This window comes from Cervus canadensis, chromosome 18 (assembly GCF_019320065.1).
Source record: "Cervus canadensis isolate Bull #8, Minnesota chromosome 18, ASM1932006v1, whole genome shotgun sequence".
NCBI lineage: Eukaryota > Metazoa > Chordata > Mammalia > Artiodactyla > Cervidae > Cervus > Cervus canadensis.
In genome coordinates, this window is record NC_057403.1 from 19,137,484 (window position 1) to 19,153,714 (window position 16,231).

Here is a 16,231-nt window from a genome sequence, read left to right on the forward strand (position 1 = left end):
GAAATAAAATTGAAAGAGAAAAGGATGAGAGGTTTTCAGTTTCAAATTTTCAAACGAGCGGTTTCAAGGAAGACCTCTAAGAAGAGATGACAATTGAATACACAACTGAAGCAGGTGACGCAGCGGTTTTGGTTAGGTATTTGAAAAATTTTTATTTATCTATTTATTTTTTGTGGCTGTGCCTCGAGGCTTGTGGGATCTTAGTTCCTGATCAGAGATTGAACGTGGGCCCCAGCAGTGAAAGCACCCAGTCCTACCCACTGGCCCACCAAGGAATTCTTGGGGAATTTTAAGAATTAAACTGGATGTGTAGAGAAGGTCTCTGAAAGGCTGTTAATGATAACCATATAGGGGCAGTGGATTGCCACGTACATTCCCTTTCCATGTTTTAAACCACAAACTAATCAGCAATCTCAGGAAATATGGTCTGCCCACTTACAACCGTCATTACCTCCTGTAAGGATGTTCCATAGCATTTATCATCACTTGTAACAATAGGTAAATTATGTCTAAGCTTTGTTTAATGTTTGTAACCCTCTTGACTCTGTAGCCAAACCAAGATCCTCCTCTGAGCATCTTCCAGTTCCCTAGAATGCACCAAGTTCACTCACCACAGGGCCTTTGCACAGGCTGTGTCCCCTGCCTGTAGCCACCCCCTCTCACGCTATCCTCGTCTCACTCTTAAGACATCCCCCACAGTTCTGTTTTGTGTCATTTCACATGTACTTGTGCCTTCCCTCATGAGTCCAGGGATGGGGTCTGCCTTGTTCTATCACCTTAATCCCCACTTCCCTATCCCCCCAGTACAGAGCTGGCACTCAATGCTGATTCAGAGGATGAAGAAGAGATTCTTTCCGTTGAAAACTGTGAGCTCCTATAATTAACTGTAAGGTTTCACTGGCAGGAGGGTGGGGGAGCCCCAGCCCACTCCCCAGCATAAGCTGGCAGGTCAGGCTTCGAGGAGTCAGTCCAGCGCCTGGCACCTACTTATAGGAACCAAGAAAGAGGAGACGCAAGTAGAGGCCAGAAAAAGGATGGTGTTTCCTTTCTCTGGAAGGAGGTCATTCAGCTAGAAGACAGTAGAACAAGCTTGCAGAACACACTGTGCACTTGCTCAACCCACTCCCGCCTCCACCCGGGGAGAGGGGTGGGTGGACGGGGTGTTGGGGTGGGGAGCGCCGCGCCTTTAAGGCTCCCGGAAACAGGCCTGCAAAGCCGGAAGTAACCCGCTTTAGTTCCCCTCTTCACGTGGTGCAGGCAGGAAGTGACGCGCGTGGCCCGGGAGCTGCAGACGCGGAGGCCGACGGAGCCGGAGTCGCGGACGCCGCGGGGTCTCCGGGACAGGTGACCGGGGGAGGGGGCCGGGAGCGCGCCCGGAGAGGGCGGGGCCTGACGCCCCACGTGGGGAGGAGCGGGCGCTGGCGGGTAGCCCGCCGCCCGCGGGGGCGGGGTCAGAGTACTCCGCGGGGGGCGGGGACTGGACGCCCACATGGGAAGCTAGAAGGGTGCTGAGGGGGCGGGCCGTCGGCGGGGCAGGGCCTGGGTGGGCCGGGCTCCGGACGCGTCCGGAGCTTTGGTGGGCAGCTGGGGCGGGCCCGAAAAAAGTTATGCTGGGGGCGGGGCCAAATAGTACCCGGCGGACTAGGGGCGGGGCCGGAAAGTTTCGCGTGTCCTGGAAGTGGGTCCAGGAAATCAGGGGCGGGGCCAGGGGCTGACCCGAGGGTGAGGGCGGGGCCAAGCGCCGGTAGGGCGGAGCCAAAAAGTTTCTCAGGAACCGGGCCGCTGAGCCAGAATTTAGGGGCGCCGGGGACGGGGCCAGATACTGACGTGACGGGGGCGGAGCCAGGGGGCGTGACCAGAGGCTGGGCTTAGCAAATCGGAGGCGGGGCCAGAGTGTGGGCTGGCGAGCCGGGGGCGGGACCGGTGCCAGAAGGTGAGGAGGAGGGGGCCGGTTTACACTGCTGCCTGGGGCTCCTGTGGGCGGGGTCAGGAAGTTGGCCGGGGCGGTCGGACGCCGGAAGGGGGTGGGATTAGTGACGCGTATGTGGGCGGGGTCGGAGGTTTGGCGGGAAAGGCGGGGCCGGAAAGTTTGCCTGTCTTCGGGGCGGGGCTGTGGCGTTCGGGACCGGGTGAAGACTGAAACTTTTCCCTAGAAAGCCGCGTGGGGGCGGGGCAGTTTTGTCTGCGCCTGGGCGGGGAGGGTATTCACCCGGGAGGCCGAACCAGACCCGGGAAGCCTCGCCAGGAGGTCCTGGGTCTGTTGGAGGAATCTTCTGGGGGGTGCTGGGGGGGCGGGGCTTTAATATCCTTGAGGGTAGGGGCAGCGAATAGGAATGGGGGTCCGACTAATTTTTGAATGTAGGGTTATAACACGTCGCTGAAGTTCCTGGGGAAGAGTCAGGTGTAGACTGTTAAGCGGGATGTGAGCAGCACCAGGTTGGGCACAGCGAGTCAGGCTTTCTTGCGGCAGGTCGTGGGAGAGGCTCTTCCTAAGGCTCTCTTGGGGTAGAGGCCTGGGTTTTAAACTTCCAACACAGAGGTGTGGAGACTGAACTAGGATTTTCGTTTTGAAGGGAGCAGTGTGGGATGTTTCCCTAAGGGTGGGGCAGGCCCAGGACTTTCCCAGGGTTTGTGTGACTACATTGTTTACATAGGAAATGGATGGGTCCAAAACCTTCTGGAGAGGACTGAGTCTAAACTTTTCCTGGTAGGGGGTGGGCTAGAAGAGGGGCTTCAAGAAGAGGGGCTGGGAGTGAGGGCGAGAATTCCCTTGGAGTGAAGGGTGTGTGTGTGTGTGTTTCCCTTGGAATGAAGGGTGTGTTTCCCTTGGAATGAAGGGTGTGTGTGTGTCCCTTGGAGTGAAGAGGGTGTGTGTGTGTGTGTGTGTGTGTTCCTTGGAGTGAAGGGGGTTTGTGTGTGTGTGAGGGCAACAGTTCTCTTGGAGTGAAGGGTGTGTGTGTGCATTTGAGGAGCCCCCAGTCTGGGAGAGGAAGAGACTGAGCCATTGACCTTAGTCCTTTTGTTCTCTCTGCCCTCAGGAGCCCCCAGTGCTGTGTCCAGATTCTGCAGGGGAGGTTTGCTGGGACCCAGGGCCCACCCTGCCAGTGGAATGGTGAGAAGAAAAGTAGGGTCTCTGAGATCTGAGCCTTGGGGCAGGGGGCTTGGGAGAAGAGGTTCCCGACTCGCAGACCCTGGGGCGGGTGAAGGTTTTCAGCCTCTTATCTGCCCGCCCTCTCAGTCAGCCACACTGGATCTGAAATCGAAGGAGGAGAAGGATGCTGAGTTGGACAAGAGGATCGAGGCTCTTCGGCGGAAGAATGAGGCCCTCATCCGGCGCTACCAGGTGCCCTAGCCCCGCCCTGGGAGACCCCATCCCCTCTCCTCCCCGCAGTGAGTTTCCCTCACCTCTCCCTTCCTTAAAACCTTTTCATGACTCCTCATCACTGTCAGGGTAAAAGCTGAGGGGCTTAGCCTGGGATTCCTCCTTTCATTCCATCATTCGTTTGTTCGTTCACAAATATTCACCAGGGCCCATTGCTCAGTGGCACTGTGGCGGCAGCGGGGATGGAGGGGCCCCGGGTCTGCCTTTCCGGGCCTCACAGGCCAGTAGGGGCCCAGCCATGGCTTCAGTCTGTGATGAGCCAGAGTGAGCCACGCTGGGATGGAGGAGGGAAGGGTTCTGTGAGAGCCCAGGTGGGGCTCTTCACCCAGCCTGGGGGATATTAAGGAGGACTTCCTGGATAAGGGGATTCTGAGACCCGAAAGGTGAGTAGATGTTAGCCAGTCTTTTATTTTTTGGCTACACAGCATGTCTTGTGGGGGGTCTTAGTTTCCAGACTAGGGACTTAACCCAGGCCCATGGAAGCGGAGCATGGAGTCCTAACCATTAGACCACCAGGGAAGTCCCAGCTAGTCGAAAAGGAGAGCAGAACACACATCACACACAGGGGACAGTCTGTGTGAAAACTTGGGGCTTAAAGTTGGAGGGTCAGTTGGAGGATATTGACCTGGAGAGACCAGCTGGGGACCGGCCACGCAGGGCCCAGAAGGCCATAAGGCTACGAGTTTGGACTTTTTCCTAAGGACACTGGGGAGCCATCGAGGGCTTTGAGTGGAAGTGGGGCCAGGTCAGAATAGATATGTAGGAAGACTCCTTTGGTTGCTCTGTGGTGGTAGATGGGAGGAGAGGACACTCGAGACAAGGAGGAAACTGGGGCAGGGACTTTGGCGGGGGGTGAGGGGTGGGGGGGGTGTATGGAGAGGAGGTGCTTGGCCTGGGGCAGGGCTGTTGGGAGGGACTCAGTGACGGATGGGCGGTGGCAGGAGGTGAGGAGAGGGTCCAGGATGAGGCCCAGGTGCCCGTCACAGGTGACAGAGTAGGTGGTGGGGCTGTCCCTGAGATAGGAGGAGGAGTAGGTTTCATTTATTCATTCTTCATGCATTCATTCACTTAAAAAAAAAAAAAAGGATATTGAGCCTCTGTTGTGTGCCAGGCAGTGTTCCAGGTTTGGGGTATACATCAGTGAACAAAACAGACAGATATCCGTGACGTGGAGTAGATTCTGTTATGGGGAGGAGCCAGATAAGAAGCAAAATAGACATAATGTCATGTTGTGAAGGGGGTGGGGTGGCGGGGTGGGGGCGTGTGGAGAATGGCAGGTGAGCTGGTCAGGGAAGGCCTTCCTGAGAAGGGAACTTTTGAGCAGAGACCTGCAGGAGGTGAGGGACTGGAGACTGTATGGAGGAGGGGCATTCCTGGCAGAGGGAACAGCAGGTGCAAAGGCCCTAAGGCAGGTTTGAACCTGGTATGTTCCAGGCACAGTGCGAGGATCACAGTGAGGGAGAGGAGAGGAGTGGGAGATGAGGATGAGATGGTAATGAGACCACACCCTGTGGAGCCCCATTGGCTATGGGGGAGCCTTTGACTCTGGCTCAGAGGGTCTGAGCAGGGGAACAGCCTGGGGTGGTTAGAGGGAAGAAGTGACCAGCTTTCTTGTGTAGAGCTCCAGACAGAGGTCTGCGCTGGGGCAGACTTGGAGATATTCAGGGGACTGTCGAAATCTGGCTGGTACACAGGACCCCTGATACCCGCTATCTCTGATCTCCTAGGAGATTGAGGAGGACCGGAAAAAAGCTGAACTGGAGGGAGTAGCAGTGACAGCTCCCCGGAAGGGCCGCTCAGTGGAGAAGGAGAATGTGGCGGTGGAAATGGTGAGCTCCACTCCAGGGTGGGAACTCATGAGGACTGGGAGGGGGTGAGAGTTGAGACCTAAGAGCTTTCTCAGCTGCCCCAGGCCTATGGGGGCCTCCATCCTGGCAGCCACCGTCTGGGCCTGGGGTGTCCTGGTCTTCCTGCCTCAGTGACTGTCCTTTCCCCCCCTCTCCCCTTTCCAGGAGAGGAACCTGGGTCCCTCCCGGAGGTCTCCAGGGACCCCTCGGCCTTCAGGGGTCAGCAAGGGAGGCCGGATCCCTCCTCAGCACGGAGGCCGGGCAGGCATGGGCCGGACATCCCGCAGCTGGGAAGACAGTCCCAGGGAGCAGCCTCGGGGAGGTGCTGGGGGCCGCGGCCGGAGGGGTCGGGGCAGGGGGTCCCCTCATCTCTCTGGAGGTGGCGATGCCTCGACTGCTGACCGCAAATCCAAGGTAGGAGCCGAGAGGGGGCTGAAGTCTGCCTGAAGTCCGTTGGGAGGCTCAATGTTGTCCTGTTGCTCTTTCTGTTTCTGCTCTCAAATGGATTTTCTCCTTCATCCGTCTTTCACTGTCTCTCTCTTTTTTGGACCCTCGCTCCGGCTCTTTTTCACCCCTTCCCTTTCTTCCTCTCTCCCCCAGATCAGCGCTGTGGGTGCTCTCCCTGTCTCTCTCTCTGACTCCTGTTTTGCGCTCTGTTGGGTGCTTGTGGCATCTGCCTGCCCTTCCCTTTGTCTCTTTCTGGTGCTATCTGGTCGGGTCTGCCCAGTGCGCATGCGCCCGTGCTTTCGTCATTAGTGTGCGCGTGTGCACATGTTCTCGCTCTCTGTCATTCCCTGAATTAGTTGGTAGGGAGTGGTGAGGTTCTTACCGTAGCTGATCTCAGCACCCCACGACACAGATTAGCAGAGTGGGAAAGTTGCCCAGCCTGGTGGCTTAGGGGACAACTTTCTATGAGTTCCCTGTCCTTGGGCAGTTCACTTTCCCTCTAGGAGATTCCAGGTTCTCACTCTTAAACGGGAATGAAAATCAGGGTTTTCATAAGCATCGTGTGACATCAGGCATAGAAACCCTCAGATTAAGCGCTCAATGTATGTTTCTTATTAAGGATGTTTAGAAAGAACCCAAAGTGCCATGGCATTAATCAAATGGAAGTTTATTTCTCTCTCGTATGCTGAGTCTTGGAAATGCAAATGTTCCCAGCATCTTGGGCACCTGCTCATCTAAAATTCTGTCACCCGGGGGCGGGGGGGGGGGGAATATTGTTACCTAGGAAAGGGAGGAGAATGAATCGTGGGGGTCACCTGGCCATCTGTCAAGTTTTTACTGTGGCAGCCATCGCAGGGGTCCCCAACCCCTCTCCCAGGCTCAGCATTTTGCCAGAAGGATTAACAACTGAGATTTATTACAGGGAAAGAGTACAGAGCAAAATCAGTAAAGGGACAGGGCCCATGAGCCAGAGCCTGGAGGATACCAGGCGCTAGCTTTCTAGAGTCCATGTCCAGTGGAGACACAAATTGTTGTTTAGTCACTAAGATGTGTCCGACTCTGCATCCCCGTGGGCTGTAGCCGGCCAGGCTCCTCTGTCCATGGGATTTTCCAGGCAAGAATACTGGAGTGGGTTGCCATTTCCTACTCCAGGGGATCTTCCCCACCCAGGGATCAAACCTGTGTCTCCTGTATTGATAGGCGGATTCTTCACCACTGAGCTACCAGGGAAGCCCAGAGACACGTAGGCTGCACTTAATTGTTCTTCATTGACAACATATGTCAAAGTTCATCTACTGGGGACTCGTTAGAGAGCTAGTGCCCAGGCTTCTTATCCGAGGCAGGTCACATAGGTCCCCTCTGCCTACAGTACACAGCCAGATTCCAGACCCTAGAAGGAAATTGGGTGTTTATCATACACTATAATGCAGAAAAAGTCTAGGCACGTGGAGCTCCGCTTACTGGTTAACTGTTGACAGGACGTGCAGAGAGCCAGTGTCCAGGTGCCAGCCAGAGGCTGCCTTGCATAACAGGTCTAAGGAGAGAGCCTTAGATGGTGACAAACGCTCGGATTGAGTGGCTCTTTCTGAGGCTCTGTCTCTCTCTCTCTCTCTCCTCTCCTCCCCGCAACAAGGAGTGGGAGGAGCGGCGGAAGCAGAACATTGAGAAGATGAACGAGGAGATGGAGAAGATTGCAGAGTATGAGCGCAACCAGCGGGTCAGTGCCACGGGTGCCCCCTGGCGGCGGGGCGGAGCCGCCGGGTCGGGGGAGTGCTCCAACACCCCCACCCGCAACCAACTCCACATGCCCGCAGGAAGGTGTGTTGGAGCCCAACCCAGTGCGGAACTTCCTGGACGATCCCCGGCGACGCAGTGGGCCCCTAGAGGAGCCTGAGCGGGACCGCCGGGAAGGCAGCCGCCGGCACGGGCGCAACTGGGGGGGCCCTGACTTCGAGCGGGTGCGCTATGGCCTTGAGCAGGAGCGGCAGGTGGGTGCGGGCGGCCTGGCCACGACTACCGCCCAGCGGCCAGTCTCTGGGTTCCGCGGGGAGGGATGTGTGTCGAGCGCCGGGCACGGAGCAGGGAGAGGCTGCAGCTCTACCGCTCAGGCTTCCCTCCAGTTGCTGTTTGCGCCAGAGCCATACTGCTTTCTGTTTGTAGCTTTATGATGTATGTGGGTGTGACTTTCCTCCTTACTAACGTTACTGATGTTTACTGGGTACCTGCCCGGGGCTAGCTGCTGTTTTAGGTGGTGGGGCTAAATCAGTGGCCATGTAATAAGATGTCAGATAATGCTGAATGTTGGGAAGATGGCTGCAGCCCAGCCAGGTGAGGGGAAGGAGAATAGAGAAAGGTCTGGGGTGGCCTCTCTGAGGTGGCATGTGAGCAGATACGGCTTTTGTCTCCACCCTGTCACCTCCTCCTGTGACCTTGAGCCAGGGGCTCTACCTAGGAGCTTTGGAGGCCTCAGGGAGGGGGTGCAGCGGGGAGAGAGGTGGGCGGAGCCCTGATTGCCCATCTGTTGGGGGCAGGGCCGCCGGGCCGGCCTGGGCGGCACCGGGGACATGACGCTCTCCATGACGGGCCGAGAGCGGTCCGAGTACCTGCGCTGGAAGCAGGAGCGGGAGAAGATTGACCAGGAGCGTCTGCAGAGGCACCGCAAGCCCACGGGCCAGTGGCGGCGGGAGTGGGATGCTGAGAAGACTGATGGCATGTGAGTCTCCGCCCTGCCCGCCCCTGTGGGGCTCCTCGACCTTGGCTCTGACTTCTGACTCCTTGGCCTCTCTCGGGTTTCTCATCCTGTGTATCGGTTAGCAGGAGCTAGGTAACACTGCATAACCACCACCAAGTCTCAGGGGCACAGAAAAGCGTTTCTTTTTCCTTTTTTTTTTAAACAACAAAAGCATTTTGTATTGGGGTATAGCCAGTATAACAACAAATGTGGTAATTTCAGGTGATCAGCAAAAGGCCTCAGCCATACTTTTTTTACAACCATTTATTTATTTATGTATTGGCTGCGTCGGGACTTGGTTACGGTGTACGGACTCTTCATTGTGACCCGCAGGCTCCAGGGTGCCTGGGCTCAGTTCTTGTGGCGTGCAGGCTTAGTTGCTCCAAGGCTTGTAGATCCTAATCTTAGTTGCCCGACCAGGGATTGAACCCAAATCCTCTGCCCTGGAAGGTGGATTCTTAACCACTGGATGGCCAGGGAGGTCCAGAAACATTTCTTTCTCTCGTGTTTACGGGTCTTCTAACTTGGGCTGATTCAGGTTGGACTGGAAGCTGTGGGTCCCGCTGGGGTTGAACTCACTTCCACCCGGTATGTGTGCATTCTGGGGTTTGCGCTGAGGGAAGGGGCTACTGGAGGAAGCACTGGCCATAGTGTTGGCAGATGTGCAGGAGGGACAGTGACACACATTCTCATTCTGTTAGCCAGCAGACTCCACCTTGCTGCGGCAGGAAGTTAAACTCTGCCCACTCTTGTGGGTAGTACTGCAGCGGCTCTGTGGCCAAGGGTGCGGATGTGAGTTCTCATGCAAGGAGGGCATGAAGAATTACAGCGATGACCCCTTGGCATCCACCCTTCATCCCTCTAACCTGTGTCCGCCACCTACCCAAGCACCTTATCCCTGTGGCATTATTCTTCTCAGGTCTGACTCTGTCGCCTTTTGGGTCCCAGAAACATCCCATTAGTCAAACTTAAAGCGAAGGCATCATCCACAGGAGGGCTAACTGCCATAGCAAAGGTGGAGAAGATTCTGGAAGAGCTGCTGAACAGGAGTCTTAAGATGGACAGCTGTCGTTTTTACATCATCCTCTATCCTTTGCCACAGCGCTGGCTAAAGAAAGAGGATCTTGTCTGTGTGCCTGGAGGTCGGAGCATTTATTTTTGGATTGTGAGCTAAGCCTTTGCCAGCATGAGAAACATTTTGCACAGATACTGTAGCTGATCTTTCTAAGGGGGGAGGCAGGTGAGCTTTTGCGGAGATGTTCTTAGGCTTAAGACTGAGAAAGTAATTATTTTCCTCTTTCGTCCCCACAGCAGCCTGCAGCAAGTCTCACGTTTGCATTGAATAGAGCAGATTGTGCAGTGAATAGAGCTAATGTCAGACGCTGAAGAATAATGAAGCGGAGTGTGGAGAGGGTTGGAGGCTACTGTTTTAGACCTAAATAATGTATGTAATTGGGCTTCCCAGGCGGCTAGTGGTAAAGAACCCGCCTGTCAATGCAGGAGACGTAAGAGATGAAGATTCAGTCCCTGGGTCAGGAAGATCCCTTGGAGGAGGGCATGGCAACCCACTCCAGTATTCTTGCCTGGAGAATCCCATGGACAGAGGAGCCTGGTGGGCCACAGTCCATAGGGTCACAAAGAGTTGGACATGACTGAAGCAACTTAGCATGCAACACAATGTATGTATAAATACGTGATTGGAAAGTTTAGGAAGGCCTCTGAGTTGAGGCCTGAAGGAGGTAATGGAGCGGGCCCCAGAGAGATCGGAGAAAGCAAGCCCCAGGAGTAGCACGTGCAAAGGCCATGAGGCAGGAACTCTATCTGGTAGGAGAACTTGCTAAGCTCGGGAGGTGAGAGAGAGTGGTGGGAGATGCGGCTGGACAGGAAGCTGGGGGTGTTGTACTCACATTTTGCTGAGGTGGGGAATTGCTGTCAAACACTGATCATTTTCTTTCTGCGTTTGTACCGCCGTGTCACATTTGCCTCTTGTCTTTCACCTGACCCTGTGCTTTAATCACTGACACTCCCCCATTCGGGTTGAGGACCTTGCCATCTGTGATCTTGATTTCTAACTGTGGCCCACACCTCCCCCGACGACTCTTCCCGCCCTACCTGTTCTCTCTATGCCACCAGCTGCCTGCTCACCCCTTTCTCTCTCCCCAGGTTCAAGGATGGCCCAGCTGTGGCCCTAGAACCATCCCACCGCTATGGTGAGTGGGAGTTCTTGGGTGGGGTGAGGCAGCTGGCTGGGACGGGGTATTGGGGCAGGGTGGGATAGGGGTGGCTTGTACCGTGTCCTCCACCCCCGACTTCCCCTGGGTTTTGTTGCAGATGACCAGGCTTGGGCCCGGCCCCCCAAGCCACCCACTTTCAGGGAGTTCCTGTCCCAGCACAGAACTGAGGTCAGCCGCAGAAAGAAGAAGAGCAGCCGACCCCAGCCTAAGGCAGCCTCCCGTGCCTATAGGTGGGGGCCCCCTTCCCCTTGCACGTTCACAGCCCAGCGGGACTGTGTGGCTTTACCCCTGGTGGTTTTCTGGCTTGTGTGTTTGGGGGATGTTTCTGTCCTTTCTTTCCCTATCTGTCTCTCAGGCACTTGTCTCCCTGTGGGTCAGGCACTTGGTTTTGGGGGTGTTGGGGCCTGGCTGTTGCTTTACCCTCATCTGTCCCCTCCACCCCTCCCACCCATCTCTTCTGCCCACCTGGCCCCTCTCTACCTGGCCACCTCCGACACCCGGGACACATGCCCTGTTTCCTCCTTGGTGCTCTAGCCTGCCGGCTCCTTGTCTGGAAATCCCGAAGACCCGCTCTCTCCACCTGTTGAATTTTGCAGCTCTGTGTCTGGGGAGGAGCCTGAGGTGGGAAGCCCCTTCCTCCTGTCCATCTGGGCTTTATTCCTTTCCTCTGTCCCCTCCAGTGACCACGATGACCGCTGGGAGACGAAGGAGGCCGTGTCCGCAGCTCCCGAGCCCCCGCAACCTGCTCCCCCCAAGGAGGTGCCCACGCAGGTAGGGCAGGCTGTCCGCTCCTGGCAGGCAGCACGGCGTGGGGGTGCCTGGGGCCTGCAGCCTTTCCCTGACCTGCCTTGTGTTCCTCACAGCTGCCTGAGACCCCGGCCCCTGCCCATCGGCCTCCTGAGGATGAGGGCGAGGAGGGCGAAGGCGATGAGGGCGAGGAGGGCTTGGATGAGGGGGATGATGGGGAGGATGAGGAGTGGGAAGACGTGAGTGAGGATGACGAGGAGATAGAGGAAGAAGAGGGGGCTGATGATGAGGAAGAAGAGCCAGCTGGAGATCACCAACCCGAGGAGGCTGAGCCCAGCGGGAGCCCCACCAGGGAACACGGTGACAAAGAGCCCGCCAGGCCGGAAGAGCCCCTGCCGCTCCCCCAGGCCCCTGCCACGCCTTCCAGCCCCTTCTCGCCCCCCGGGGGCCATCAGCCTGTGTCCGACTGGGGTGAAGAGATGGAGCTGAATTCTCCCCGGACTGCCCACCCAGCAGATGCTGTCTCTCCGGGTGAGGCCTGGCCGTTTGAAAATGCATGAAGCTGGCTGCTTGTGTGTGTGCTCAAGGGGTGCATGGGGGCCCCTCAGGACCCAGGGACCCTCTGTGCCCTGGTGGCTAGGGAGGACGGTCCATGCCTGTCTCCAGAAGGCCCACCCCCAGATCCTGCCCTGCCCTGAGCCATTCAGAGCGCCCTCCCCAATAAAGAGATCACTTCCTCAAATGACACTTCCCACGTGTGTCCTTAAACCTCCTCTCACTCCCTCAGAGCCTTCTGTCTTGGGGGGGGGGGGAGGGGAAGGTATTTGGAGGAGAATGGGCTTGACTGGGCCTCCCCCTTCCCCAGGAGGTGACCAGCCAGCCCCTGCCTCCTTGGAGAGTGGGCCCAGCGCCCCAGGAACCCAGAAAGCTGAAGAGGAGGGGTCTGAGGCAGCTCCAGGTTGGGGGAGTGGCTGGGGTGGTGGAGGTGGCCTTCCTTCCGCTTCCTCTTGGGTTGAGGGGAGGACGGTTTGGGGGCAGTAGAATGGAGTGGATACGTCTCCATTATAGGTGTGGGGTAGCTGCCGGTCCGGGGATGGGGTAAGGGGGTGGGGCTAGGCTGTTGGGTGGGAACGAATCCAGGGTCAAGGGGGTGGAGCTACAGGGAGGACTTCCCAGAGGCGATTGGGGGTGAGGGGGTGGAGCCAGGGTGGGATTAGGAGGTAGAGGGCTACCCCAGGGGTTATGTAATCTAGAAACAAGGGGGTGGGTTAAATTGATAGGGAGGAGCTTAGAGCAGGATTTGAAATACAAATCGGTCAAAAATAAAGAACCGGGGAGGAGTAATGGATCTAGCCGTGGGCGTGATTACAATTTTGAGGTGTAAATTAGTAAATGGGGTAAATTAGAATAGAAATACATAAAATATCGGGGTAAAAACTGGCGTCTAGCGGACCTGGAGCAACAGGCGAACCCAGTCTCCACCTCCGCCAGGCGGAAGCCTGGTTGTGGACCTCCAACCTCCCCAAGGAGTAGGAATTAGGACTTGGGGGCATAGCCAAGGAAGGTCTGGTTAGGACTCAGGAGGTGAGCAAGGGAAGTGGAGGTAGATCCTGTAGGGCAGGCTTCCTAGAGGTTGGCTTATGTCCGTGGGGTGAGGCTGGGATGGGAGAGGACAGAGGTTAGGATGGCGGCTGAGGTCGGGGTACCCGGAGAGCTTTGTCTTTGGGTCACGTGACTGCGATCTCGCTGTATCAAATTATGTATTCGATTGTAAACAGGGTTCTGTTGCGGGGTTGGGGGTGTGTGTCTGCGTAGATCCTCTCTGAAGATTAAAGGAGCCTGAGACTCGTAAACCGCTTAACGCAGGGTGGGTGGCAGCCAGGCTTGGTGGGGTGGAGAGGCGGGGCTAGGGTGTCCCGGGGCCGGCGGTGGGGGGCGGGGTTACTGTTGCCCTCAGATGACCGCCCGTTCTCTTCGCAGAGGCAGACCCCGAGGGCCAAGAGACGGCAGAGATCGCCGACTTCCAGAGGGTGCGTTTCTGCAAAGTGGTGGCGGCCGCTTCACCACCGGGGGCCGCCCGCTGACCGCGCCCGCCGACTGCGGCCTCCGCGCTCTGCACTAACCTTCCGCCGCCTCGCTCCTCTGCCCTCTGCTTCCGCCACTCCAGCCAGGAGAGGGTTAAATGTAAGGGCGGGGGGAGGAGCCAGGGATAGTGAACCGGGTGGGGCCAGGGCAATAGTCCAGTCTCACAAATAGGGGGCGCAGTGACACCAGGGTGGCTGAGACACCCACTAGTTACCCACCTTCGGAGGCCATGGGGGTGTAGGTGCCAGTTCCCCGGGCCATTTTCCGCCTCCAGGAGCTTATATCTGGGGCATGGCTTAATAACCGGTGACTCTTGAAGGACCTGATTTCCCCGGCCGCCAGCCTGGTCCCTATTAAACGCAGTGCTTCCGCTAACCTTTGAACTGTGTTTCTGGCAGGGGCAGGCTGGGTTGCTGTGCTTGGCGGGCTTGTCCGTGGCGGCAGAGGCGGGAGGAAGGGGCTCGCTCTTCCTTCACCCCCCTGATACATCTTCCCTCCCCCCCCCACAGGCCTCCCCGAATTCCTGAAGACGCTGCTGGGAGGGGACTGACGCTTCCCCGCCTTGATGGGGAGGGGGCGGCAGGAGGGGTTTAGTCTGGATCTCCGAGCTGTGCTCTATCCTCCCTGGAGCCCGCTTTGGACCCCATGGTTTTAGTGAGGGAGAAATTGAGGGTGGTGGGGGAGGAGATGGGGAGGGGGCGTGACTGGGGTGTGGGGCGGAGCTGGAGCTTCGGGGTCTGAGTTTAGACCTGAAGACACAAAATATGGAAGGAAGGAAGAGGCGCGTCCAACGAAGGGCGTGGTTAGGATGTTTGGGGCCCGCATTGTAATGGAGTTAAAAACAAGGAAAGGTGTTAGGAAGTGAGGTGGAACCACAGCGCGTATTTAGATGGGAATCCCTAACGCCGGTGTTGGGCGCAGCCAGCGGCAGAGAGCTTGGTTTAGAATGGGGTGCTCAAACTAGTGGAGTGAGGAGGAGAAAAGAAGCGGAATCTGGATTGAAGGCAGATGAGGGTAGGGGGAGAAGACGGTGGAATCGAATGCTAAAGGTAAATTACAACTGGGACAGGACTTAAAAGGCCTGAGCTTGGCAAGGGAGCGGCGGAGCTAGATGCAGGGGAGAAGTCTGAGTTCCGAAAGGGGATGGGTAGGGCGCGGGGAGGAGGAGAGAAGAAGAGAGCGGAGGTAAGCTCCGGGGCGGGGCATAACACCGAAGCCTGGTTGGAGTCGGCTGGGCAGAGACCAACATTTGAGAAAAAGCGAGGTATTGCATGCTTGGGGCGGGGTGAGAACGCTGTGGTTAAGCCTTAGCTTGCTAGTGTTTGGCGGGAGGCTGAGGAGGGGGCGGGCCTAGAGCGCGGAAGAGGCCCGCCCATTCGGGGGGCGTGCCCACGCTGGCGGGGGCGTGGTAGGGCGGGGGAGAGTTAGAACCCGGAGGAGGCCCGCCTACGCGGGGCCGTGGCCACGCTGGCGGGGGCGGGATTGGACGCGGAGAGTTAAGCGCGGAGGCGGTCCTCCGGAGGGGGCGGGCCGAGGGGGCGGGGCCTGTGCGGGCTGTGGCTCCGGGCCGAGTGGGCTGCGGGGATGCGGGGCACGAGCTGCGTGGGCGGCGGCGGCGAGAGCCCGGGTGGCGCAGGGCTGAGCGAGGGCCCGCGGGGCCGTTGGCTGCGCCTAGCCCCGGTCTGCGCCTACTTTCTTTGCGTCTCGTTGGCTGCCGTGCTGCTCGCTGTCTACTACGGTCTCATTTGGGTTCCCACGCGGCCCCCTGCAGCCCCAGCCGGCCCGCCGCCCAGCGCGCAGTCCTCTCCGTGCGGCGCCCGCGCGGGTGCGCTGCCTGCCCCGGCGCCCGCCGCCGCCTCGGTCTCTTGCCTCCTGGGAGCCCCTGGCGGGCCGAGACCCCAGCTCGAGCTGCCGCGCAGCCGCCGCCGCCGCCGCCGCCACAGTGACCCCAGCCGCCGCCGCCCGAGCCGCCAGACGCTGGGGAAGACGCCGGAGGCCGCGGCGGGGCGAGGACCCGGGTAACCTTCCTTTTCACCCAAGATGGACCGCCACCTTTCGAGAGCCCGGCGCCCTCCGCGGATGCGGCGGTCCCGAATTGGTGTCTGGCTCCCTCTTCATGACATCGTCTAGCACCTGCGGAGTCGTCATCCTGAAGAATGGGGGGCGAAGGGGAGCCGGCTCTGGTCCTCGCTCCTTGCAGCTCCTCCGCCGTCAGGCCGGGTCCTTCACCAGGCAGACCCCATACTGGTCACTGCCTCCTGCTCCTCCCGCCGTAGGGTTCTGTGCACGGAGCCCTCAGCCGGCCCCTCTCCTCCCTCCCTGAATCTCCGTGTGCATCTATCCACCTGCAATAAACTCCAGCCCCAGCTGCCTCGTGCTGTGTTTGTCGTGTTGTCTGCAGAGGGGCCCCCCTCTCAAGTTTGTGAAGGCAAGCCCTTCCTGGCATCTGGGCATCGCCTCTCACCCTGGCTGGGCTGTGTGCGTTCTCCCCTTCCCGGGGGGGGGGGTGTCATTTTCTTCTTCCGTCACCATCGTGTATTTTCTGGGTTGGGGTGAGGAGAAGACGCTTATCCGCAACAAGGTAGTTGAAGGTCAGACGGTGTGCAGGGCTTCGCAGATTTTTGCATGCTTGCAGAGGACAAGTACCTCTGGAGGGGAGAAAAGGGCTGGCCTCCGGTAACAGCACAGGAGACAAGAGTTGGGGTGATAACAGCGAGAACTGGGCTTCTGGGGATTGTGATTTGTATAACTATAGTGT

General features: G+C 58.0%; 2 protein-coding genes across 6 annotated transcripts; both read left to right on the plus strand.

Moving 5' to 3' along the window:
• Nucleotides 1-1,251: 1,251 nt before the first annotated feature.
• Nucleotides 1,252-15,844, plus strand: CCDC9 (coiled-coil domain containing 9). Of its 5 annotated transcripts, XR_006263395.1 has the most exons (16): nucleotides 1,252-1,344; nucleotides 3,039-3,112; nucleotides 3,239-3,343; nucleotides 5,110-5,211; nucleotides 5,395-5,643; nucleotides 7,310-7,393; nucleotides 7,491-7,664; nucleotides 8,208-8,389; nucleotides 10,571-10,617; nucleotides 10,739-10,871; nucleotides 11,322-11,412; nucleotides 11,505-11,919; nucleotides 12,254-12,346; nucleotides 13,369-13,418; nucleotides 13,983-14,737; nucleotides 15,245-15,844. XR_006263395.1 is itself a non-coding variant. In XM_043436413.1 (15 exons), exons 2-15 carry the CDS (start codon nucleotides 3,110-3,112, stop codon nucleotides 13,998-14,000), a joined length of 1,746 nt encoding a protein of 581 aa, XP_043292348.1. In that variant the 5' UTR covers nucleotides 1,796-1,933; nucleotides 3,039-3,109; the 3' UTR covers nucleotides 14,001-14,309. The 5 variants fall into 5 exon arrangements, 4 of the variants coding, with proteins under 4 accessions (XP_043292349.1, XP_043292348.1, XP_043292347.1 ...); XM_043436413.1 differs by lacking the exons at nucleotides 1,252-1,344; nucleotides 15,245-15,844 and adding an exon at nucleotides 1,796-1,933 and having other exon boundaries at nucleotides 13,983-14,309; XM_043436412.1 differs by lacking the exons at nucleotides 1,252-1,344; nucleotides 15,245-15,844 and adding an exon at nucleotides 2,134-2,255 and having other exon boundaries at nucleotides 13,983-14,309.
• Nucleotides 14,896-15,844, plus strand: INAFM1 (InaF motif containing 1). The gene has a single exon (XM_043436416.1). The coding sequence runs from the start codon at nucleotides 15,058-15,060 to the stop codon at nucleotides 15,493-15,495; it is 438 nt and encodes a 145-aa protein (XP_043292351.1). The 5' UTR covers nucleotides 14,896-15,057; the 3' UTR covers nucleotides 15,496-15,844.
• Nucleotides 15,845-16,231: the final 387 nt, after the last annotated feature.